The sequence below is a fragment of the Nycticebus coucang genome, chromosome 6 (assembly GCF_027406575.1).
Source record: "Nycticebus coucang isolate mNycCou1 chromosome 6, mNycCou1.pri, whole genome shotgun sequence".
In the NCBI taxonomy this organism is placed as follows: Eukaryota; Metazoa; Chordata; class Mammalia; order Primates; family Lorisidae; genus Nycticebus; species Nycticebus coucang.
This window is the reverse complement of record NC_069785.1, coordinates 83837957-83864640: the sequence shown is the minus strand read 5'-3', so window position 1 is coordinate 83864640 and position 26684 is coordinate 83837957. Positions and strand designations below refer to the sequence as shown.

The following is a 26684-nucleotide window of genomic DNA, read 5'->3' as shown; positions in this document are numbered from 1 at the left end:
AGAGCCTCACCAGTTTCCTTGCCTCTCTATGTGGACCAGGTGCCATCAGAAGAGAGGATAGGATAGCTGGGGAGATGTTGAACGGCAAGTGTTTCCAGCACAGGATCCCAGAGATCTCCTTAGCGTCTTGTGGGAGGACTGTGCACACATGTCTGTGTGTCTGTTTCCCTTGTGGGGAGGGAAAGGTGACCAGCAGCTCCAACTCCCTGCTCTCTCATAGTGCTCAGAAGACTAGCCATCGGGGCCCAGAAGGTCCTAGTTAAGGCAGTTGCACTGCCACAGGACATGAAGAATTGGATCGTCAATGGCATCAGGAGCAAGGCCCACATCACTCTCCTGCTGTTCTACCATCATAGGCCCCTGGCCAGCAAAAGCAAGGTGGGAGTGGGAGGTAGTTGGGGTTGGGTGGATAGGCTGAAGGAGAGAGGCTTGAGCAAAGGTGGAGGGAAAGGCAGTGTCTGTCCACCTGCTTGTGAAAGGCTAACTCAAAGGACTCTTTCAGGGTGGCAGGGGGACCCTCTTCAGCCACTTCTTCCCATTGTCAAGAATAGGTACACAGTCAGAAAACACTCCAGTGTCCATTCACTCATGAATTATGCAGTCCTGTCCTTTGCATTTGCTGAGTACCCTCTACCTGCCAGGCACTGTGTCAGGGCCTGGGAATACCCAGATGAGTGATGAGCTGAGGCAGCTCATTCTGTCTCCTTGGATGCAGGTCGCAGAGAGAGCCATGGAGGCAATCAGCCACCTCTTCATCCTCCTACCCTTGACCAAGCTTGAGAGGCAGGTGACCTGGCTCATCCAGTGGCTGAGCAATTTAACATCCTTAGATGTCAGGCCGTTCTACATCTGTCAGGTGAGCAGGGTGGAGGTGAGAAGGAAGTGAACCTAGTTCGTATATTTCATATTTATTGAGTAGTTCATGCTGAAGCATGCATTCATAAACAAGGTTTACTGGAAATCAGCCATGCCCATCATTTATGTAGAGTCTGTTCATTGTCCAAGGTTGCAACACAACAGCAGAGTGAGCCAGCTGCCACAGAAACCCTCTGGCTGGCAATGCCTAAAACATTGCTTAGCTGGCATTTTACACAGGTTTGCTGACACCTGATTGAATGCATCCCACAGTTATTGAGCAGCTGCTCTAAACAGGGCTGGGGAAGTGGGGATGGATAAGTCATTGTGTTTGCCTTGGAGCTGCTTACGAGCTTATGGGGAGGGGCAACCAGAAGAAGCAGAGAACCTGTGACTAGTTGTGCCTGTAAGAAAGTAAGGAAGCTTTTCAGAGGGGTGACATTGGAATTGCTTTTTGAAGAATGAGGCAGACATCATAGACCAATAATGGGTAACGGTGGTGGATCAATGCTAAAAAGTCTCCCATGAAAGAGAAGCCCAGGACCTGAGGTGTCACTGCTGAAGTCTACCAACCATTTAAAGAAAGAATAACAACACTTCTCCCAAACTCTTCTCCTCAAACTGAATAAAATTGAAGAAACTCATGAGGCCAGAATTACCATTATCCCAAAACCAGACGGGAACACTTACAAGAAAAACAAATTATGGGACAACATCCCTGAGGAACATACATGCAGAAATTCGACCCCATACACCTAACTAAATTCAATAGCACATTGAAAGCATCCTTCATCATGATCTTAGGGGATGGTTCACCATCCATAGATTCATAAATATGATACAGCATATTAGGAGAATGAAGGGAAAAAAAACAGATGATTATCTTGAGAGAGGAAGAAAAATCATTTGACAAAACTTAATACCTTTTAAGGAGGAAAACCTTTCAACATTGAGGTGTACATGGAATGTGCCACAACACAGTAAGGAGAACATGTGAGAAGCCCAAAGCTAACATCACTCTCAGTGGAAGATTTCCCTGGTTTCCCATTGCAGCCTTATTCACAGTAGCCAAGGTGTGGAGTCGGTCTAAGTATCCATCTAGAATGAGCAGTTAAAATAATGTGGCATATGTGTGCAATGCAAAGTGATTGTGCCTTTCCACAGGCAGACCTCCTGTCACTCGTGACAACATGACACTGAAACTGGAGGGCATTGTGCTAAGTCAAAGAAAGCAGGCAGAGAAAGGCAAACAGCACTTGACATCACTTCCGTGTGGACAAAAACAGTTGAAAATTGGTGCATAGGTTTTCAGTGCTCTCACCACATAAAATGATGGGGTATGAGATGATGTGTATGTTTATTAGCCCAAACTTTATCCAGTCCATGTGTACCCCTATTTCCAAATGTCATGTTGCATGCCACACACACATAAGATTATGATTTTTCAAATAAAGGGAGGCAGACTGAGTCAGGAGAGGTTGAATGTAAAGGGAGCAGTGAGAGCATTGAGGCCCAGTGCTCAGATAAGCTTGGGGACACGTGGGAAGGGACTGGTTCCCATGAGTGAGACCAAAGAGCAAAGTCCTGGAAATTTGCCCATGAATGGAGCATCCTCATGTGTCTTGGACTCTTTCTGTTGCCAGTTCCTGTATAGCCTGTGATAACTGCAGCCCAGGGACTGGACATGGACATTTGGAGTGGGGGGGCGGGAGTGGACAAAGTCACATTATGCTGCCTAGGCTGGGATGTAGTGGTTTTAGTCTAGTTCATAACCTCATTCCTGGGTTCAAGTGATCTTCCTGCCTCGACCACCCAAGTAGCTGGGACTATAGGCACCCACCACCATGCCCAGCACATTTTTCAATTTGTTGTAGAGATGGGGTCTCACTATTGCTCTGGCTGGTCTTGAACTGCTGAGCTCAAGGGATCCTTCTGCCTTCGCCTTGCAGAGTGCTGGGATTACAGGTGTTAGCTACTGGGCCCTGCCACAGCCATGTTTTCTGACACACACAGGAACCCCAAAGAGCCCAGATTACATGGGAGTCTGGAGAAATAGTTTTATCCAGTGACTATCAGCCTGGTTTTTTTTTTAATTAAATCATAACTGTATACATTGATATGATCATGGGGCATCGTACACTCGCTTCATAAACCATTTGACACATTTTTATCACAGTGGTTAACATAGCCTTTCTGGCGTTATCTCAGTTACTGTGCCAAAACATTTACATTCTACATTTACCAAGTTTCGCAAATACTGCTGTAAGATGCGCTGGAACATATTCTTCTTAGTAAAGTATCCCAAGAATGGAAGAAAAAGTACCCAATGTACACAGCCCTACTATGAAACTAATTTGGGACTCTCACATGAAAGCTATAACCCAGCTACAACTTATCAGCCTGTTTTAAGACTCAGATCCCTTGAAAGGCATATTCACATAGAATTGGCACACACTTTGTCCTCAATTAAGAACTGTTCCTCTAAATTGCTGTAATTTAGGCCTTAGCAAGAAAGAGGCGTCTAAGTATCTCCCAGGATGATGGGGAGGATGGTAGATTTCTGCAAGGAAGTAGGGCCAAGGAGGGAGGAGGCTGCTGAAGAGAGGAAAAGGTACAAAGGAAGCAATGTTCCCCAGGAGACCGCTGGGTGAGTTTGACAGACCGTCATGACAGGCTGGTCAGAAAGGACCTGGCCTGAGTGGCCCTGCCCACTGTTCAGGAGGCCACAACGTGCAAGGGGAAGTACCCTGTCTGTGAGATGGACAAAGCATCACGTTCTGTCACAACTGGAAGTAGATGCAGAGATGGACATAAGAGAGCAGTCGCGAGTTCTTCTGGGGTGACTGGGCAGTCTCCTAGGGAAGAACACCCCTGAGACACAAGAGGGCACTCGCTGAGATTACTCACCAACTTACCTCCAAGCCAAGGCCTTCTGTCTCACACACTACCCTCTGTAAGGTGGTGGTAGACATCTCTGTCCCTCCGGTAGCCTTGTTCCCCACAGCAGCCCTGCGGGGAGGGTGGCACAGCAAGGCATGTGGTTCGTTCTCCCCACCCCCAGCCCTGTTTGTGCTGGTGAGGAGCACAGGTTCTGAGGGCTCACCTGGCTGGGGGGCATGTGCCCAGGCTGACTGTGGAGACCACTTACATGTGAGTTCCAAGAGGCATTTACCAGCTGTCAGGCTTGAGCCAGTCAGGCACCTTCCCTGAGTTTCTTTCTCCACACCTATAAAACGGTAACAGTGCACCTGTACCACAAGATTACTGTGCGGTCCCCACAGTGCTATGGCTGTGAAAGCACAGTGTGCAGTTATAGTCCCTTTCTGTTGCTGTGCAGCAAATTGCCACAAAATTGATTCCTCAGGGTTATAGGATTGAGCTGTCTCTTTTCTCACTGTCTCTCATCCTGGGGTTCTCACCCCTTAGAGGTCACTCATGTTCCTTGTTCTGAGGCACTCTCCAACTTCAAAGCCAGCAATGGCTTCCCTTAGGAAGTCCTTGTCATGCTTCAAATCCCTCTGCCCTCCCTGTCTCTGACCTCTAGACCCAGAATGTCAAAGGGCTCATGCGGTCAGGTCAAGCCCAAGGGGATAATCTCCCTATTCTAAGGTCAGCTGATTTGGGACCTTAATTACCTCTGCAAAATTCTTTCACATCAACACCTAGACTAATGCTTGATTGAATAACTGGCCAAGGGAGTGTGGACACAGAGGTCTGGAATTTTCTGCGTGATCTCCAAATTCTGCCTACAGTAGAAAGATGACTCTAATATTAGAAGATTTTTATTAGCAGCGGACCCAGAACCAGAACCGGAACCCCAACTTCTAGATTGCCCTTTCCTATAGCATTTCTCAGTTCGTGTTCCCAATACCTCTTCATGAGTCTTCCAAGAAAAAGAAGGTTCATCATTTAGCAGAATGAGTGGGAAACACTGAGCTAAATGAGTTTCCCAAATGTAGGACTCCTCATAGCTTCTGATGTGTGGGTTGGTCTGGACCTACAAGAAGCCACTACTGAGATGGGGCTAGGATTGTGAGAGATTTATTGGAGAAAACCCTATAACAGAAAATAAGGAGGGTGCAGAGGAGGCTTGGAGAGCCATCAGTCTGTGATGCAGGCCTGATCCTTAATAGGAGGAGGAAAGACGATGGGAAGGTCCTCGATCCCAGTGTAGTTCTAAGAAAGTGTAAACAGGGAGTGATTGGACCAAAGTCACCCATCAGAGAAGTCCCAAGTGTGTCTGGAGTAGCCTGTCTTAGTTAAAAGCCTGTCTTAGTGACTGACACTGGCCCAGAGCAGCCCTGAGAGTCTGGCCTCAGTTTAACACAGTGGTGGATTCCAGAGGCTGGCAGCTAGAGATGCTGGTCAATCTGAGTTGGCATCTGAGAGGCACACTTTTCATTGTTGCTGCATATGCTATCTGCATTTGTGAATTTCCAAGAGGAGGAGTTTTTGAATGGGAAGCTCCATTAGCATCAAGTTTTCAGAGAGCGCTGTTTGAGTCTGCCCCTGCACTGCCACTTCCGTGCCCTTGCCTGGTACATGAAGAGGTGGCCATCCTCACATGTGTGCTCTGAGTTTTTTTCCAGCAGTGGCCTGACCACAGCCTCTCATATCCTCGCCTCCTGGCACACATCTGGGTGGTAACTCTGGGAGATGTCTAAGGGCGTGAAGCAGAGTTTGCTTTGTGCAGCAAGTGTATGATTTGGAGGATGAAATTTATATCGAATGTGCTGGTCTACAGAATGGTCAGGAGCTGAGATTCCTGCCCGAGTCTGGGCTAATCATGGAAATATTTGGGCCACACTCTTCCTCCTTCTCTCACCTCCTCTCTCACTCCAGGCGACAGTCATTAAGAATCCGGATATTTCTCAGTCCACTGTACACTTTCTTTGGACAATAACTAGCACTAACCGGCTCTGCCTGGGGGTAGGGTCTGTCTGACCCACGTGAGGGGTCCATCGGGCAGGCCGTCAGGGTAAAGTAAGAAGGTCATTTCATAATGATAGAGCGGTCAATTTATCATGAGCATCCAATAATTCTAAATGTTTATGGATGTAATAGCAGAGCTTCAAAATAGCTAAAGCATACACTGACAGAACAGTAAGAAGAAACAGACAAACTCATAACTACAGAGATTCCAACGTGCCTCCTTCAATAATTGATAGGACAGCAACGTACACATGAGAGATGTGAACAGTGCCATGACACAATTTGACCAAATTGGCAAACAGATCAGGAAGGAAGCAGTGCAATTGTCTTTATTTGCAGTTAACACGACCAACTATATAAACATATGAAATACTTGGGAATCAATGCGACTGGATGCATACAATCTGTACACTGGAAACTGCTCATCATTGCTGTGAGAAGCTAAAGAAGGCTTAAGTAAATGGAAATATATGAGAATCCAGTACAAATCTGTTAGAATGAATCAGCACAACACTTTGGAAAACAGTTTGGCCATTTCATGAAATGTAAGGGACAGACCTTCAGAGACAGATAATAGAGCACTAGTGGCCTCAGTGGGGAGAGGAAAGGAGGGATTTCACAGAGGCAAGATCAAAGTTTTGGGGGTGATGGAAAGAATATTCTTTTAAGTGTGGTGATAGTTTCGCAGGTGTATATGTTTTCAAAATGGATTAAATTGTACATTTAAAATATGTGGTTTGTGACATTTACATCATACTTCCACAAAAGCTGCTTTGAAAACAAATGGAGTGTGCTCAAACAGACTCTGAGACTGTTTCCACGCACCGGTGTTATGAACAACCTACAAAACAGAAGACTCCATGAGGCAGATGGGATATATCCAGGCTCATACATTTAATTTCCAGAACTTTTAGTATCAGAGAATAGAACCAGTTCTTGCTCTGGCCATGATTAATTAATTCATCCTGTTTCTTCCAAGTCAGCCAACAGCTTCATTGCTGAATTTCATGACAGTTTTTGAGGAATAATGAGCTTATTTGAAATTCAGCATAGCTTCCTGGATGGAGCCCGAGGGCAGGTCCCGGCTGTGTTTGGCTGTGGAAGGAGGTCCCTAGAGGGCTCTGTGCAATGATGATGGCTTGGACCATCCTTAAAAGGGAGATGTGAGGAAAGAGCATTTCCCTGGAGGCTGTGCAAGGGGCTGGGAACCTTAGCCTGACTGTCCCTCACACAGTGTCTCTGTCACGTTCTGGAGGAACTCTACCATAGGAGACGTGGAGATATCTTGCTGAGGTCCCAGGCAAGGAACATTGCTGCCATCCTGCTAGAGCAGGTGAGTGCCCCGCTGCTAGGAGCATCCTGGGATCACCCTTTTTCTCTGCTTTGGAGAGGATGGCTTCCCCAGAGTAGGTCACCCCCTGCACCCAGCACAGGAGTCTTTCACATGGCGACCTTAGCTGTACAACCTCAGGCTCTCCTGGAACAGGTAGGTTCCTGGATTCTGGATGCAAAGAGGAATCTTTGTGGTCAATTGGGCACACCCTGTATTTGTCCTGGGCTGAAAGGCCTTTGTTGCTCCCCTGAAACTCTGGGGAAAGGGGAGGGGGTTTCAGTTGCTCTGTCAGCCAGTGGGAAGTGCCAGGGCTTCTGTGGTGTGGAGTGGAAATGGACTAGTGACATTTTGCAAAAGGGGGAGACCCTTGTATTTGATTTGTTAGCTGCTATCTTTCTCCCTGTGGGGAAGGGAGGAGGGTTCCAGGGTCCTGTTTTCCTGTTTGCCTCATAAGTAGGCACCACACTTGTCATGATTTCATGCCCCAGTCTCCTCAGTCACTCCGAGGGGCCCTGATTTCAGTTCTCCATGACTGACGGCCTTGGTCTCCCCACAGATGCATGATCATGACAGAGAGCCCCCAGCTGTCTCTTTACAGAGCCACAGCCTAGTCCAGAGAGCTTTCTACTCCCTGAGTAAGTGAACACATTTGCCTATCCCCAGGTGTGTGTGTGTGTGTATGCAAAAACGTGTGTGTACAATCAGGACCACTTTTGTCTGTTCCTGGACCAGAGGGAGGCCGGAGTTCTCCAAGGAGGGTTCCATCCTTCTAGACCAGAAGCTGAGGAATTCCTTAGAGCTTTGCCTAAAATGAAATGATCTGAAAGGGAACAGGCATTGGCTGGTCCCTGCCCCATTTTCCCTTTCTTCTGTGGGGATTCCCAGCTCAGAAAGCAGACAATGTCATTGGCACTGCTGAGCAGGGGCTGGCCAGGGGCAGGAGAGGGGCACCAAGACCTAGCTCAGCAAAAGCTTTCAGCAGCACCCCTGGCACACGGGAAATGCCGCACAAACTGCGCTTCTCTGTCTTCCTCCTTCTTTTCTCCATCCTGCTGGACCCTAATTTGTCCCGCTCAGCATTACTGGTTTGCTGTGAGCCTGATTTATTCCATCTTATGACCTGCTACCTACACCCCCATGATTCTCTTCTCTTCACACCTTTCTGGTAGGCCAGTTAAGCAGGGATCCTGTGTTCCAGTTTCTTAAGGAAGCAGTGAAATCTGCAGATGAAAGAACAGCTATGTCTGCCCTTGAGGCCTTCAGGGTGGTGGTGCCCGGAGGTGAGTGGAAAGGCTGTGGCCCTGGGGCTCCTGGGATCGTTATTTCCAGGGGAATCTTTCTCTGAGACACAGTGCAGCCTTGTAATGAAAACCACTGTTTTAAACTTAAAGTAAACTCTATGAGTCCAAATCCTGGCTTTGCCTCTTACCAGTTGGGCAATCTCGAGCAAATCCCTTTTAGTCTGTGCCTCTGTGTACCCATTTGAAAACTGGGGGTTAAAATATTAGCTGCCTGTGAGGGGTTAGTGAGCACACAGGTGCATGTGTGCTGAAAACAGCGCCTGTCACGCAGGTTGCTTTATGGTGCTTTATCTCTGACTCTTTTAATGAAGAGCAGGTGTCACCTCTAGGCAAGCACTTATTTTGCACACCCACTCTGCTGGACACAGTGCTGGGCACTGAGAACACACATCAGGAAGACTTGTGCCCTGCTCTCTATGAGCTCTCTGGTGGGCAGGGAAGAGGGAGACTGTTTCTGCGGAAACGATGCCAGGCCATGTGCACTGAGTAGCTGCCACCGGTGCCCAGTGACAGTGGGCATGAATGCAGAAAGGGATCCATCAGAGGCTGGGTCGGGCTTCACAGAGGGGTGGACCACAGACAGGGCAGGAGGCCATCCCCAAGGGCACTCACGGTGAGAAAGGGCAAGGCCACGTCCTACAGGCTGACATGCACAGAGGGTGGGAGGGCGGATTGCCTGAGAGGACGTTTGTGTTGGTAGTCCTGGAGACTGGCATGCTGGGGCTCTAGGGCCAGCTTGGTGAAAGGACTGTCTCAGGGCATTTCCCCATCTCGGCTGGTCAATCTCCATGCAGTTGGAAGGAGGAAGGGTGGCTGACACCTCTGAAGATGCAGCCTGGCCTTTGAAAACCAAGGCTGCACCTGGATCTCCCACCTGTCCATCCTCCTGTGTCTCCTGAAACAAGAGAGGAGGACAGAGGAAGCTTCCCTCCTGCTGCACATCTGTGTTTTCTCTAGTGCCCCTGACAGAGGAGCTGAAGACGGAGGTGATGGACTCCATCCTATCAGTGATTGAGAAGGACCAAAGACCAGTGAGCTCAGGGGCTGTGTGTTTGCACTGGGAGGGTCATTGCATTCTGAGACCTTGAGGTCCACTTCATGGTCCCTTGAGAGGGTGTTGGTAAAAGAGGATGAAGGGAGGGCACCCTACCCAAGCCAATTCCAACCTCAGGCCCTTGCCCTTGGGATACATCTGGGTTTTGCAAAGCCCAGGACAAGGCCACTAAGCAGATAGGTGTCTCCAATGTGCCTCCTATGAAGCCTTTCCTCAGGGCAGCATTGTGCTGTCCTCTAGGAGCCATGGAGCTGCAAATAGTACTGATCGGTGCCCTGAGAACTCAGTTTGTAGAGGGCACAAATGCCTCAGCATTGTGTCCTGGAGTGGGGTCTGGGCAGCTGTGTTTTGTACAAGCTTTACAGCCAGGGTTGGAGGCAGCAGAGACTCCCAGCTCGGATGCTGCAGGACAGTGTAGGGAGAGAACAGGGCACATTGGCTCTGAGCACTAAATGTAGGGGAGTGGTGTCATCCCAAAAGACACGGCCCCAATCCGCAGAAGGCTCATGTAGAGAGTGGGCCCTCAGGAGTTGCAGGATTTGTTCCTGGCTTGATTAACAAAGCCCAGAATACGGGACCTTTCCTGGATTCAGGTTTTCCCCTGCCCAGGTATCTCTGAGGACACATAGGGTGGGTAAGCTCAGTGCTGGGAGTTCTCCAGGTAGGTATTGGGAGCTGATGTCAGTCAGAACTCCAGAAGTGGTCAGGTTCCGTGATGGAACACTGGCATGGCCACAGGGTTCACTGAAGAGTCATAGTGGACTTGGAACCGTGAGACCATGTTCCCCCGAAGACCTCTCTAACCTGCTGAGGTGCTCCGTGTCCTCACTTGCAGCCCAAGAGGCCAGATGGCCTCCCTGAGGTCCCTTGCTGTCTGGCATATGACAGTCTGTGGCCCCACAGGTGCGTGTGGCTCTCCTGGGATTCCTTGAGGTGCTGGGCCACCATCAGTACCTGGACCTTACTCAAGGTGGTGTCGTTATGGACTATGTCCTCAGTGTCATCATGGCAGACCCATCAGTGAGCGGGGGCCAGCCCTGAGGGTCAAGGGAGGCAGCCAGCCTGGGGGGAGGGCAGAGAGAAAGGGCAGGGTGAGGAACAGAGTGGCAAGGGCTGGGCTGGCAGGATGGGCGGGGTTGGCCTTGACCCAGGAGAGTCAGCTGGCCTTGCTTTCAGATCTTTGTTCTTTCATCCTTTCTCCAGAATGAAGAGGACATGTGCTGCCGAAGCACGTGTTTAAAGATCCTGCAGACGGTACAAACAGCTGGGGTCAAAGAGGCCGCCCATGTTCTGCTCCCTTGTCTCCCAGCCCACTCCTCTAACCCCCAGACTGCCTTCCTCTCCCTTCCCTCCATCTCCCCATCTCCATCTCCTTGTGTAAGTCTGAAGACCCAATGTCCCAAGTCTCAGTCCCTCTGTAGGGGTCTGGCTGTGACATCTTGAGTGAGTTGCTCTGAGGGCTGCACTTTCTCCTTCTGTGTGAAAGGGGAAGGTGCTCACAGCAGCCTCCAAGTGTTCCTGGGGGCTCCTGGGAGCTGACTGCTGAGCAGTGGGCACGTGGGCAAGAGGGCCCCTCCTCCCTGCAGCATCCCCATTCCCTCTCAGCAACTTCTGTCTCCAGATCTCTCACCTTTCCTCTGCCTCTGGAATGTTCTCCAGTGAACACAATTCAAATTTTGGGAAGGCCCTCTATCTTACTGAATCCTTTCTGATGCCATTTTAACAAGGACTGTGGTGACATTTTACCAATATGGGTGACAGGAGAGAGAGGCTGAGACACAAACAAAGACAATGGGAAGGCCTGGGGGATAGCAGCCTTGTCCTCAGGCCCCGCTACAAAAGGCATCTATGCCATGGGTTGGAGGACAGGTGATAGGGCTGATGAGGGGTTGTCACTGAAGCCCTGGCATGTCCGCTTCCAGGTGCCCTTGCCTGAGCTGCTCAGCCTGATGTGTAAGCCCGACCACACCTCGGCCTTCGTGGTGCTGAGTGAGAGTGCCACGGAGGTGGCTCTGAGGGCCCAGGCCCAGGGCAAGGCCCCTGACATCCACCAAAGAAGTGAGTGCAGGGGGAGCATTCATGGGGTGGTGGCCTTTTAAGCTCCAGGCTCCAGGTATGGGGGTGAGCACAGTCTGAGACCTTGTGATGTATGGCCTGTGGGTCAGTGGTGTAGTGGGGCTAAAGACCACATCTGGTCCCAGATTGGGGAGGAAGATGAAAGGTTAGGGTCAAAGCCTGAGCCCATCTGCCCTCACCAGGGCTAGAAAGCAGCCTTGTCATGAAGACAGCAGCCACACACAAGGTCCTCTGCCCTTTGCTCCCCATTTCAAAGCCCAGAGCCCAGGGGTGGTAAACACACCGTCATGGGCACACGGACCTCCCTGTTCTTGTTCCTCCTCTGCCTCAGTTCTGCCTCACTCTTCACACACCCACCCTGACCTCTCATCCCGGGGGTTGACGGATGAGGTGAGGGTGTCCATTCCAACTTGGTGTTTGTTTATTCTATAAGCTGCAATGGCAGTGGTTTATGTTTTAGCCTGAGTGGATAAATCCCAGGCCCTGGCACAGCAGCGCCTTCTCCATCTTGCCTTTTCTCCTCCTTGGAAGTCCTGAGCTGGGGCTGTGGTGGGGGCCTGAAGGTGGCCCCAGAGCTTGCCCTGACACTTTCCTGTTCTTTTATCCTCTCTTTGTTGTAGCGTTTGAGCTCATCTCCCCACAGGGCCTCCTCATCCATCTTGCGGTAAGTGATGCCAGGATAGACATCTCCATCTGTCCGTCCAACTCCCGATCATTCCACATCAGCTGAGTCCTGCTCGTTACCCTGGGTGTAGAAGAAGGTGTTGGGGCAAGGACTTTCAAAGGGCTTGGAGGAAGGCACTGGGCACCAGGGTTGGACTGGGATCAGGGAGAAATGGGAGACTGGAAGCCTGGCCGTCTCCTGTGTGGCCTCCCTGTCAGCGTCTCTGTAAACAAGTCCCCATGCCTTTCTGGACCTCCTTGTCCCAGCAAGTCCTTTTTCAGTTCCTGTCATAGACATTTTGAGCACATGGACAGATAAGGCATAGACCACCCTTGTAAATGCCTATGAGGTGTCCTCAGTGTCAGTGAGGGAGGTGACCCTGGGGATGATCTCACCACCCAGAGTAAAGTGTGAAGAGCACACTCACAGAGGAACCCATGGGGGAAAGTGGAGTCTCAGCAGCACAAGGGGGTGCTGCCCAGGATCCCACAGCATGTATGGCATCACAGATGAGGTGGCACCTGAGGGCTTGTGAGGGAACATGTTCCACAGTGAAAAAGAAAGGGAGGGCTGAGCGTCAGCTGCACCGCTCTGTGGGTTTGTTCTAATGTTCTTCATTCCTTCCCTCAAATTCGTCCCTCCACTCCTGTGTGCTGCTGTTTCCCAGCTGTGCGCCCTGAAGCCCTACAGGGGAGATGGGTTTGGAGTCAGCGCCCTGAGGCTCCTCCTCACCCTGAATACTGCCATGGACGAAAGCGTGGGCCCACTGTGGGAGAAGGAGATCCCCGAGATGCTGGAGATGCTGTATGGTGAGGGCATCCTGGCAGGTGGAGGGACAGAGCTGGGCAGTGGGGCCAACTCCAGAAGGGTGGGAGTGTCCCTAGGGTGGGAGTCCCGGGGTGGATGTCACAAGTTAGAGGGTGCAACTTATAGGGATGAACAGCCCTGGGACCTGCCCTCTGTGCCTCTGGGTGCTGTCTGGATGGGGCCCGCCCTGAGACCTGCAGTCACCTTAGCTCACATGCAGGCCAGAGCTCTGGGGCTCCAGAATTCTCAGACCACCTGCCGCTCCTTTCTGTGGGTGGAGGATCAGGGTGGAACGTGGGCCTCAGGACCAGACAGACCCAGCTAGGAATCCTCACTTGGACACCGGCCAGCTGTGTGTGTTTGGTCTATGATGGCTACTCAGGCCTTGGAGCCTCTGAGCGGGGACTATAGTTCTGATGCAGAACTGTGGTGAGATCGAGATGAGACGCTGGACTCTCCGGCCCAGCCGAGTGTCCAGTGTGGGCTCTTTCCTTGCTGGGATCTCGGATCTGGTGGTCAGCGAGCTTTGTCTCCTGTCACAGAGCACACAGAGAGATGCCTTGATCAGGACGCGTGGGAGACCAGGCTGCTCCAGGTGAGCCGCCCCCAAGACCAGTCACCCCCGACATGGCACCCTTTCTACAGTCCAGATGGAAGCGAGGCCCTGGGACCCCCAGTGGCAGAGGCCCCCATCAAGGGACCTCCCTGAGCCTAGGAACCTCACTCCGGGCACCCTGGGTTCCTGGTGCCTGCAGCACAGAGGAAAACTGTGGGAGGGCAAAGCCCTCTGATTCAAGCCTTAGTTGAAGGCTTAGGCTCTGCCCCCACCTCAGCCCCCCTCCATGCTCTTGAGATCCCTCCTTCCACAGACAGGAAGGGAAGAACCTCCCCCCCTTAGGGGTGTCCTTTGGCAAGCAGTTTTGCCCTTCCACATCTCAGCTTCCCCATTTGTAAAATGGGAATATTTACTCCCATCATCCAGAAGCAAACGGGAGAATAAGGGAGGAGCTTAAAAGGGAAAGGGTTGTTGGTCCACATCAGGTGACATTACCTTCCTGGTCACTGAGCTGTCATTCTCTGTCCTGACCAGCCCCTGTCCCCTGTGTATTTCAGCTCTGCCCCATTTCTGGAGCTCTTTGCTCCTCTTTACAGATAACAACCCTGCCACTCGCTAGTCTCATGTCCCACTTCTGTGGACAGAAAGCCCTCTGCTGTTGTGTGTGATCCCTTCTCCCTTCATCTTTCTCAGTTTTCCAGCCAGTCATTGCTGGCCATCGAGGATGTCCACTGGCTGGAGGAATTCACACTGGCCATCCTGGAGAGGATACAGGATGGCAGGGATGAGGAAGAGCAGAAGGTGGGTCTGAGCGTGTGGCTGGGGAGAAGGGATGTTGGAGCAGAGGGTAGTGGAGGGTGCTGGGGAGAAGGGCTTGGGATGTGCTCATAAGGACAGGCCATGAGGGAGGAGCACACTAGTGTCCCTATACCATGAGGAATTGAGGGATGGGAGGACAGCGAGCTGGGAGGCTCACCAGGAACCAAAGTAAGATGGAGAGCGTCAGATGGGTGGTATTCAGGCTTCTTAAAGCACTCCCCATCTTTTATTCTAACTGGTTCCCCAACTAGCATGTAACAGAGGGGAGCTGGCACTTGGTTGCCATGAAAAGATTGTGGCCCAAGTCAGATCTGAGCAGGTTTGTTCCCACAGTATTTGACGGCCTCCTTTGTCTTAGGCCTGTGCCTTGTGTCAGGGTCCAGAGCGGAGTCAGAAGCTTGGGAGCTTCTATCTCACAGCTCATGGGCTGAGGAGGGAAGGCCTGGGCCCCCTCCAGCTGCTTCATGTGCTCTGCATGGCAAGTGTCCTGATGTCTCAGTTCCCTTACTTGGGAAGAGAGAAAAATGGCCATACATCCCAAGGAAGCTAATGAGGATGGAACAGCAGGATCCCTGTGCGGGCACTTTGTAAACTCAGGAAGCTAAATGCACCTGTCACTGCTACTATCCTTATGTCAATGGTGAGAAAACATAATCCAGGGGAAGTTAGTGTCTTGAGCAGGTGCGAGGTAGGACTGGCGCTTGAATCTGGCTTTCTCCTTTGCTAATCTTATTTATCAGTCACTGAGCAGCACTTTATCTGGGCTTAGGAAGAGGCTCCAGATCAGAGCCCTCCTTTCTGGGACTGGCTGTTTGCTCCTCAATCACAAACAAGTATGAATGAACACCTACTGTGTGCAGGGCTTTGTGGGGGTCTATTTGGAATGCAAACTAAAGCAAGCAGGGATCCTCACCCACAACTATGTGGTTGGAAATGTGCGCTGAACACCCACAGCTCAGCAGGCCCTGTGCTGGGCTCTGAGCATCACAAAAAGAGCAGACCCTGGCCTCGGGAGGCCCTTGTGTGCCTGAGGGAATAGATGAATTAAAGTCACAGGAAGCTGTCCCTTGCCTCTCCATGGGGCTGGAGAGGGCAGCTTTCACAGAGGTGCTCATACACCTTGGTTTATGCTCCTGGTGTAGCACAAGATGCTCCTGGCTTTAGCCCTGAAACTCTAGTGTTCTGGGAAACTCCGACACCCAGGGCATGCTGGGGAGACGGATCCCCCTGGGCAGGAGTGAATCCATCTGGGAAGATGAACAGTAAGTTGCCAGCCAAGCAGAGAAGTAATTGCTTTAAGTCAGATATTGTAGCATCAGAGACTGAGGTGGAGATGCGAGCACCCTCGGAGAACCTGGAGTGTGAAGGACGCAGAGAAGGGGAGAAGCTCAGCCAGGCTGTGATCTGAGTCCAGGGGAGCACTGCAGGTCAATTGCACCCCAGCCTCTCCTGACCTGAGCCTAGTGAGGGAGCTTTTATACCACCCTCACCCCGACCTGCCTGTCCCTGGTGTCCATGGTTGGTCTGGGGAAAGGAGGGGAGAGGGGGTAAATATAGCTCCCAGGCACGTCCAGACAAGGAGGCTGCGATGAAGCTGGGGCCATGCTGGAGAAGACAGTAGCCAGCCAGAAGGAAGGGAGCCTTGGGCCTGGGCGTAGCACCAAGGGCGTCTGCCAGTGTGGGGCAAATGTATTCTCAGGGATTTGGGGGGTGAACGGAGAGCAAGCCAGACATCTGTTCACCCCGGGATGTTTTTAGTGCTTCCTATGTCAGTCCTGTGCTAGGTGCCCAGGAGAAGCTACTCTGAGCTCTTTTCATCTTGGATGTGGGGGTGGGGAGAGCCAAGAACCCACCTGACAGGCACAGAAACAAGATCTCAGTGCCAGTGATGAGATCTGAGGGACAGAACAGTGTGGTACACCCGAGAGTAACTTAGGAGCTCAGGGAAGGCTCACGAGGCAGCATCTGACCTGTGAGTGACACGGCATCTTTCAGAGTTCAGGGAGAGGGAATCACATGGAGAATTCAGGAAATGCTGGGCCCCAAGGTGCGAGCCTGGACCAGGAAATCCCTCTAGGTAGTAGGAGATAGGCAGGGCCCCAGCATCTCAGCAAGGACAGAGGCCATGTCAATGAGGGGATGGAGAGAGGAAGAGGAGAGAGATGTACCTGTAGGACCACACAGTTCTGATTTTCACATTATGCAGATGTGAGGATCTGTTTCTATTTATGGCAGGAAGTGGGCAGCGTATAGATCAGGGAAGCTTCCTAAGGTCAGGAGGCCTCTCCCAAAGAGGCTGAGGAGGCAGGAATGCAGTGTTTCCCTCCCTTTGGAGTGAGCCCCTGCCCCGTCAGATTGTGCCTGAACCAGTCCTCATAGAGACCAGGGTGCCTGGTTTAGAGGGGGATGCTGGGAAGGGCCCCCCTCAGCTTCCCCGGACTCACTGCACACTATGGCTGACCTTGCCCTCCCACCGTCCTAGGCTTTCCTGTACAGATTATTTGGCTTCACCCTGCGGACCTCAAGGAATCTGAAACTGGTACAGAAGATGCTGCCTGCCATGCTAAACACCTCCCAAGAGGAGCCGGAAGAGAGGGAGGTAAGGCGGAGGACCCTGGCAGAGGTGGACGCCATGAGTTTTAGAATCAGGATGGCCAAGTGGCCAAGAGCTGGAATCTGGCAAGCCAGAACCCCTGGGTTGGAATCTCAGGTCTGCCACTTACTTGCCGTGCCTTGGGGGTGTTCCTGAACCCATGTGTGCCCCTGTTTCCTCCTCTGGGCCTTTGTCATAGAGTATTTTCTGAAAAGCTTTTTATTTCACTCTCAGAGGTAAAAGTTACAAAAAACAGTACAAAGAATTTCTGTAGCCCTTCCCCAAATCATAACTTGTCCCATGAGTGCATCGTCCTTCTCTCTCTCCACTTGTGTTCCTGTTATTGTTTCTTTTATGACTTGATCCTGGAGGTTGCAGCCGTGGAACTCATTTACCTCTAAATATGGCAGCAGGTGTTTACAAAAAGTAAAGGTATTCTCTCTTATAACCTCTGGAAAGTGACTGAAATTGAGACATTAACATTGCTATGGCACCATTCTGGAATGTATAGAGCTGATTTGAAAATTCCCAAGTTTCCAAGCAATATTTTCTAGCACAAATGAAAAACTGCTTTTCCTGGTCCAGGATGTACTTTGCAATCCAACAGTGCATTCAGTTGTCCTTTCTCTTCAATCACTGTCAGCCTGGAGCAGTTCCTCAGTCTTCATCTTTTATGATCTTTCCATTTTCAAGTACCCACCATTTACTTTGTAGAACATTTCTTCTGGTGTGTCTCTTGGTTCCTCATGATTAGATTCACTTGTGTATTCTTGGTTGGAATACCGCAGATGATGTGGGTGTCCGAGGGCAGTTCAGAGGGTGACAGGTGTAAGGGGACTTAGAACAATACCCAGCACAGCCCTTGCTCAGTGTTGGCTGGGGGTGGAGTTGAGAGCAAGGCCCTCTTTCTTCCCTTCTCCAGGTCTCCCCAGAGAACCCTTCCTCCATAATGGCTATCATCAGCTTTGTCCTGAGCCCAGGTAGCAGACAGTGTCACTGGGGAGACAAGTCATGGACAGGAAGAAAATCCCTCACTACACAAAAGTGTCTGACTGAAGGCTGCAGGACTGGGGTAGTGTTACTGAGACAAACAGCTTCTTGGGCAGGATCCAGCTAGTGTAGAAGAAGGAGGGAAACAGGTATTCTCACTTGTCAGTGACATTCCGGGCCAACACTGAAGAGCGATGACTTTTGGAACGGGTCTGGAGAACACCCTAGTTCTGCATGGACTGGAGTGCAGGCTTCTGAGCCAGGGAAGTCAAAGTGGCTCCTGTGCCATCACTTAAGGTCAGGCTGCATACAGGAATAAAGATATGAGGAATGGGGGAGTTGGGGATGGGCCCTGGGTTGCTGTGTTCTCAAGTGGAAGGACAATTGTTATCCTTCCCTGAGACAAAGAACACAGAGAGAATGGTGGGAAGGAAGATGATGCTGTTTTAGACTGTAGGGGTTGGGTGACACCGGGGGGAGATGTCCTTGTCACCTGGAGCTGAGATCAGCATGGATGTCCAGACTTGCGAACCAGGATGTTTTCACTGGCTACAACATGGAGATGATGATATCTCCCCAAAGCCTTTTAGTGCAAGGATCAATGAGATAGCCTTTGTGAGGCTGGCACAGACCCAGCACTGATGGGGGAGCTATTGTGATGGTGACAACTGGAATAAGTGGAAACCCGCGGCTAAGGAAGGGCAGGAGAAGTCAGGCAGAAAAGGGCCCTTTCCAACACTGTGCTGGTACTCACTTCTAACTAGGCAAAACCTTCCCCAGACCTACTGAAAGGCCAAAAGTCTCTTGGTCCCATGAGCACCTCTCCCTCTCCGTGGGGACATGTGTCCTGGGCCACTACTGCCATCCCCATTATCCCCATGCTGCCTCCTCATGGTGCAGAGGCTTCATGCAGCCTGTCAGCAGGAAGAACACAGTCTGGTTGCAAATACCTAGAGCCTGCGTCTCTGCCGTGGGCTTTCCTGTAGTACCACGCTCAGCTTCCCTGGTATGGGGAGCTCTAGACACAGACAGTGCAGACTAACAAGTCACCAGAGCCTGCCATGCATCGGGTTTGAGTTATAGACTGATCCAATCAGGGATTTGCACGTCCCCACTGTCCTTTGTTCTTCTGGTTCCTGCTAAGTCACCTGTATGTTCCCACATTCACACTTGGAACCCCAACTTCAATCTGCCAGCACTGAGGACATTTTTACTGAGGTGTCCTCAGGACACACCTAGAACTCTCCCCCACTCCCCACCCCAAACAGGCCCCTTGTTCCACCTGCCCGAGTGGTCCGAGTCCTTGCTGATCTCTGTCCTCCGGGATCAGAAGCAGTAACTCTGTCTGGGAGCCTTCCCTTTGCCTCTCCTGAGCTCTGTCCTTTCGTCCACACAGTGCTGCAGAAAATGTGCCTCAAATTTGCTCTTCTGGGCCATTTCTGCCCACTCTCCTCTCCCCACTGCTGCTACAGCTCCACCTTGCTCACTCCAAGCTCCAGGCTCCTGCAAAGCTAGCACTGCAGCTTTCTTTCTTCTTTCTTTCTTCACCATCATGATTATCTACAGGGACCTCATTAGCCACCATGAGATGTTCTCAGACATTTACAAGATCTGAGAGATCGCGAATGGCCTATGCCTGGAGGTGGACGGGAAGATGGTCAGTAGGACAGAGGGTAACATTGAAGACTCGCTCATTGGTTGAAATACTTCCACTGAAGGACCTGAGTGCGAAGGTACTGAAAGCACAGTTACCACTGGTGTTGATATTGTCATGAACCATCACTTTAGGAAACCAGCTTCACAATAGAAGCCTACAAGCAGCACATCAAAGATTACATGAAGTCAATCAAAGGCAAACTTGAAGAACAGAGACCAGAAAGAGTAAAACCTTTTATGACAGGGGCTGTAGAACAAATCAAGCACTTCCTGGCTAATTTCAAAAACTACCAGTACTTTCTTGGTGAAAACATGAATCCAGATGGCGTGGTTGCTCTCCTGGACTCCCGTGAGCATGGTGTGACCCCATATGCGACTTTCTTTAAGGATGGTTTAGAAATGGAAAAATGTTAACAACTTTGGCAATTTCTTTGGATCTATCACCTGTCATAACTGGCTGCTGCTTGTCACCCACACAACACCAGGGCTTAAGACAAATGGCACTGATGTCATCTCGAGCTCTTCATTTATTTTGACCTTGATTTATTTGGAGTGGAGGCATTGTTTTTAAGGAAAAACATGTCATGTAGGTTGTTTAAAAATAAAATGCAGGGCAGTGCCTATGGCTCAAGGAGTAGGGCGCCGGTCCCATATGCCGGAGGTGGCGGGTTCAAACCCAGCCCCGGCCAAAAACCACAAAAAAAATAAAAATAAAAATAAAATGCATTTAAACTCGTTCAAGAGAATGCCTTTTAGGTTAATACATGTTTAAACTAAATCTATCCCGTAGTGTTCATGGAGAAGCTAGAGACTGGTTGTAGGCCACTACTAGAAAGCATAAAAGACTGTCATCAGATAAATTCTACAGTGGAAATCTCTACCGAGACTGGAATATAAAGGAATCCAAAGTTTTAATTCTGAGTTACAGTCAAGGGAGAGACCATGCTCATAGCAGTGCCAACACTTGAAGTGGAGCCTTAACACATTTCATCACCTACAACGGAAGTAGTAACTGTGGCAGAAATTACCAAGAGAATAAAAAGAGACGAATTTAGTTGGAAAAAAAATTTTTTTGTTCTTCTCTCCCATTTCCACTTCGGACCCCTTCTCTGAATGCCTGGTGTACATACGAATTCTCTCCTCTGCAATGTGGGGTCCAGACTCCCAAGATCATGCACATCTGTGACTCTGATTTTTTTTTTAATCGTAGAAACTCCTAACACCTTTCAGAATCATTTGCTTTGTAAATTTCTCCTTACACAGATGTTTGCTTCTCCATCTGGATTTGAAAGAGTTGAGACCTCAGGGGCCAAAATCCCCTCTGTGTCCCTTTCCTCCCCTTCTTGTCTGGATCCCTGCCTCTGGAAGCACAGCAGGGGCTCAGCTCACCCTTAGCTGTGTCCTGACGGGCTTTCCTTGTTATAGGGCATCGCCAAGGCACTAGCTGTTGTGTCCCTGGAACACCTGACGGTGGTTCTGGATGAACTGGAAGTGTACGGCACTAAACTCACTGACAGGGACACGTCGTCCATCCTCAAACTGGCCCAGGTGACAGCATCCTGGGAGTGCAGCCAGCATTCCGCACAGGGCCTGAGGGCTCCCCTCACCACAGCCCCTGCACTTCTCTGAGGCCTTTGGCTACCCAGAATGCCCCCTCCCTCGGAATGAGTGCCCCCCCCGCTTTCCCTACTCCCTCATGCCTGTGCTTCAGCACACACCCCCACCCCACAAATCCTTCCCATCCACAACCCATCTTCCCTCCCAGGCCCTCTGGGCAGTCTTCTCCTTTCTGAGCCTCCAGGTCCCCCTCAGGGGAGGAGGATGAGGGAGGAGAAGGCAAGTCCCCTTTCCCCCTACAGGAGTATCAGCAAAGGGAGTGGGGGCTGGTCTGCCACACCATCTACCTAAGCTACGGCATGATGATGTCTGTGGCCAAGGACACCCTCTCCTGCCATGTGGACACCATCCTGGCCTTGGCCGTGCAGCATTACCAGGAGTGCATTGTGAAGAAGGTACTTCCTGCTCCCTCTGCCCACACCCCAGCCCCGCCTGTGCTCCTCTGCCCTCAATGGGAAGATGTGCGACCGAGAAGGGACCTCAGGGGGCAGGGCTGCCAGTCACCTCCTCTCCCACCTCAGTCCTCAGAGCCTCAGTCTTGCAGCTCTGAACCTCTAACTGGCCCCGGGGGTGCACTCATTTGAGGTCTGTTCAAAGTGTCTCCTTCCTCCTGGTTACTCATGCCCGCCCTTTGGGCTCCTAGGAAGGAAGGAGCTATGCCTAAATTCCCTAACTCGTCCCCGGGGACAAGCACCAGGGGAGACAGAGGCAAACCCTAACACCTTTCCTGCCTCTGCTGCGTGTCCAGTGTGCCTGAGGGCAGGGGAGCTGCCCTTCCCATTCCCAGTCCACCTGCCACCCAGCTGGCCTGCTCAGGGTAGAATGTGCTCAGTGGAGAGGTGCTACCTTGAGAGACAAGGAGGCCAGATCCACCTTAATGCCAGAGCGCCATGAACGGGGAGTTCCTGAGGGTACCAAAGAGATGGGTGGCCTGTTCCCCTACAGGGCTGCCATAGGCTGTCTCCATTTATAGCTATGCTCAGAGGGAAGATTTAGGGCTGTGGGCTAGGGAAGTCCTTGGGCCGCTCAGCTCCTCATTTTCCCAGATTGTATATGGGTGGACGTCCCTGGCCCCAGGGTCATTTTGGCCCTGGGAGGACTCTGAGCACACTCGTTGGTTCAGGACGAGGCTCTGAAACTTGAGTACCTGGATGCACTGACCCAGATGACAAGCATCCTGAGCACCCATCCCATTCCCTTGCCATGCAAGTTTCCCCACAAACAGGACCTTGTGACCTCTATGGCGGTAAGCACCACTCAGGAGGTGGGGCAGAGAGCAGGGCGGAGGGAGGACAGTCCCCAGGGAAAGCCTCAGTAGGGTTCCTAGGCCAGGCCTGGAAGAGAGAAGCCCAGAGTTTCCAGCCTTTTGTTCCTACTGCCATCCTTCTTTTCCATGCTCCAGGTGGGGGTGAGTACTGTGGGGCAAGGCTGGGAGTGGGGGTGCTGCCCCGGTGAACCTGCTCATTGGAAGTCCCTGGAGGTTTCAGGTCTCACCTTCTAGTGAGCAGGGCCTGGGGTGGGAGGAGGGAGAGGAAGGTGAGATGAGCATGTTCATGGTCCTCCTGGTCTCTGGGGCGGGGTGTCACAGGCGCTAATCCGGGAGGAGCCACTGGACTGCATCTCTAGCTCCATTAGGCAGAAGGCAATGAACGTCATCTCTGACCTCAGGTAGCAACCTGCCACTGCTCTCTGCCTTCCCTGCTCTGGCTTGAGTTCTGACTTCTTCCCTGGTCCCTCTCCACCTCTCATCTTCTGCTTCACCTGTTTTTTTCCATTATTATTTTATTAAATCATAGCTATGTACATTAATGCAATTATGGGGTACAATGTGCTGGGGTTTTTTTATTAAATCATAGCTGTGTACATTAGTATGATCATGGGGCACCATACACTTGGTTCATAGACCGTTTGACACATTTTCATCACACTAGTTAACACAGCCTTCCTGGCATTTTCTTAGTTATTTTGCTAAGACCTTTACATTCCACATTTACTAAGATTCACATATACCCTTGTAAGATGCACCGCAGGTGTAATCCCATCAATCTCTCTCCCTTCACCTACCTCCCCCCTCTCTCCCCTCCCTTTCCCTCTTCCCCCTATTCTTAGGTTGTAACTGGGTTATAGCTTTCATGTGAAGGTCCTAAATTAGTTTCATAGTAAGGGTGAGTACATTGGGTACTTTTTCTTCCATTCTTGAGACACTTTACTAAGAAGAATATGTTCCAGCTCCATCCATATAAACATGAAAGAGGTAAGGTCAATGTGCTGTTTTTTTATACAATTTGAAATATTTTCATCAAGCTGGTTAACATAGCCTTCACGGCCTTTTTCTAAGTTATTGTGTTAAGACATTTATATTCTACATTTAGTAAATTTCACATGTACCGTTGTAAGATGCACTGTATGTGTAGGAGAGCCCTCAGGCAGGAGTGGACAGCTAGCGGACACTGTCTGCCCTTTCTTTTCTTAAGGGTTTGTGGGTGGGATGTCATGAGCACCCAGGGAGCCTGCCTCCCCCATGTCCTCAGGGACTTGCCGCCACCTCTGTCCCAGGCTTCCTTCTGCTTCCAGAGTTGTCCCTGACTACACCCCACATGTCCATCTCTGTCCTCTGAATTCCCTCCAGACATCTGGACAACCAGAGAGCACTACATCACCCCAAGCCCTGGCACCCTTGCCTGTAATCACTGTGCCTGCTCTCACTCCCTCGGTTCCTTTTTTCCAACCCCTGGTCCTTTTGCCTTGGGATGTTGTTTCCTCCCTTTTCCCCTTTCAGGTCCCCTTTTCTCTGGTGTCTCCCTGGTTCTTGCTCTACCTACTGCTCTGTCTCCACCATCTCTCTCTCTCTGTACCATCGGTCTTCCTTTCCCCAACTGTCCTGTCTGGCCACCGCTCTCTGCTCACCCTGTGCTTCACTCTGGACCTTAGCAAGCTTGAACCAGCCTTGGAGTCGGATAGTATAGCAGAGCTCCTTCTCACATGCTGTGACAGTGTGCTCTGCCTTCCCCCCTCGGATGGCCTGCAGGAGGCGGCCTCGGATCCCACTGAGGTGAGGAGCTGTCTGATGGTCATTGCCTTGTTTTTGATCATTTATTTTTGAGAGGGTGTAAAGTAAAGGCTTGGCAGTTTTATGAGGCTCTTCTACCATCTTCAAAACAAAAAAAATTTTGTCCTTGTAGGAGGGAGGGGTTTGCTGAGTCAGGCAGCCAGAGTAGGCCATGAGGTTGACCATTGAATATTGAGGTTGAATATTCTGTCCCCTAAGTGGAAACTCAGTCCTTCCCTTTACAAATGTCAAATTGCAACCAGTCTGAAGGTTCAAACATGACTTTACTCTAGGCCCATGGTTACGTGACTTCAGGGAATCCCAGTAGTAGGAGGCCTGAGTCCATTTCCTATAGGGCCAAGAGATTTCCTTGTGGGGGGCGGAGGGATGGAGGGATTTGGGGTTTACATTTGCATTCTTAGGCTTCATTCCTAGGAACCATTCCACCTTGTCTGTTCCTTTCGCTTGGCTGGGTGTCCTTATTTTGTAGATACCATAGCATCTAGAGCTTCACTAAGAATATTCATAAGCATTTTTTGAAACAGGGCCAGGTGTGGTAGCTCTCGTCTCTAATCCTAGCACTCTGGGAAGCAGAGGCCAGTGGATCCTTTGAGCTTACGAGTTGGAGACTAGCCTTAGCCAGAGGGAGACCCCATCTGTTAAAATAGCCATGTGTTGTGGAGGGTGCCTGAGTCCCAGCTACTTTGGGATCTGAGGCAAGAGGATCACTTGAGCCTAAGAGTTTGACTTTGCTGTGAGCTATCTTTCCAGGGCACCCTACTGAGGGTGACAAAGTGAGACTGTCTCAACAACAACAACAAAAAAACAAAATCAGCATTTTTTTAAACAATGTTTTTTACAATTTACTGAAATACTTTCACTTCCTGGAGTCAGTAGGTCTGTTTGTCTTGGGCCTTCTTTCCATGGACTGGCAACGCTTCTTTGCCAGGTCACATTTCTTTATGTAATGAAGGAAAGACTACTCCATCTAGAGAGAGCTGAGGGGGTTTCCCCTGGCTTTGCCCCCTCACACATCCCTCAGTGAGGTACTGGCTGGTATTGCCGGCATTTGAACAGGGCCCATACCCTCTGGGTTGGGATCCCCACTGCCCAGAGGAATGGCTTTAGTCTGAGGGTGGGTTCCATGGCAGTGCTTCACTCCACAGGAGCTGTCTTCCCTCCTCGGCAGTTTGAGGCCACGGCTGTCTTGCAGAAGCCCTTGCAGGCAGATCACTTGTTTTCTTTCTAAGGTTTTGTCCTAAAAGCAAAGACCTACTATTGCTAGGCAGGGCCCACATGGTTCTCACGAGGGTGAGAGGGGAAGGGCACTGTCCTGTGCCCTGCGGAAAGCAACAGAGGATTCATTCAGACCAGTGGAGGGCAAGTAGTTCCTGGAAATGCAAGGAAAACAGGAGCAGGAAGGAGTGAGGAGGCTGGAGGCGCTGGAGTGTGGAGCAGGGGTGTGGACCCCAGGGCAGGGGAAGGCTGGCTGCTGCCTCAGGCATCCTCTGAGTCCCTCTCTGCTCTTTAGGAACTGCTCAGGAGAAGCCTGCAATCTCTCCAGAGGCTCATGGTAGCACTCGTCACTGAGAGGCCCACTCAGATCCAGTCCTGCTTGGAGGTCAGTGGGAGGGACACTTGGAAGTTGGTGTAGTGGATTCCTGGGACTCCCGTCACAATGCACCATACCTGGCTGGCTACAGCAACAGGAATGTAATCTCTCCCAGACATAAAGGGAAATGTCCAAAAGCAAGGTGTTGGCAGGGTTGGCTCCCCCTGGAGGATCTGCAGGGAATCCTTTCTTCCCTTCCATGCCTCTCCCCTGGCTTCTGGTGGTTCCTGCCAATCCTTCATGTCCCTTTACTTGTGGACATGTCACTGTAATCTCTGCATCCATTTTCACAGGGCATATTCCAGTGTGTGTGTGTGTGTGTGTGTGTGTGTGTATATCTCTGTGTGTGTGTTCTTTTCTTTATCAGGACAGTAATCATTGGATTAGGCAAGGCCCACCTAATCCAATATGAATTCACGTTAACTTAGTGTCATCCACAAAGACCCTATTTCCAGGCAGGACCACATCCTGAGGTTTGAGGTAGATGTGAATTTTGTCACCTCACTATATTTGGGAACAAAACCATCAAGGACAGTCGAAGAGGCAGAACTGAGGATGAGAGTTGAGTGCAGAGCTTTGAGGGAAGGTGATCAGGGCTGGGATCTGAACCTCTGTGGTCTTCTCCCTTGGAGGAGAAATGCTTGCTCTTCCTTCAGCCGGTGTTAAGGCCACCTCCTTCTCCTCAGCTGCCCTCTGCTCCTCAGACTAGTCACAGGTTAGCAGTACGGGCTATGCACCTCCCCTGCTGCCCGGCCTGCTTCCATCCTCAG

The 26684-nt window shown here is 50.8% G+C and overlaps 1 protein-coding gene and 1 pseudogene across 1 annotated transcript; both read left to right on the top strand.

The window, feature by feature from the left end:
* The first annotated feature begins 13462 nt into the window (after positions 1-13462).
* Positions 13463-21265, top strand: LOC128588744 (uncharacterized). Its single transcript, XM_053595573.1, has 4 exons — positions 13463-13617; positions 14223-14379; positions 16880-16996; positions 21062-21265. Exons 1-4 carry the CDS (start codon positions 13463-13465, stop codon positions 21263-21265), a joined length of 633 nt encoding a protein of 210 aa, XP_053451548.1.
* LOC128588910 (translationally-controlled tumor protein-like) lies at positions 19533-20050 on the top strand (annotated as a pseudogene).
* Positions 21266-26684: the final 5419 nt, after the last annotated feature.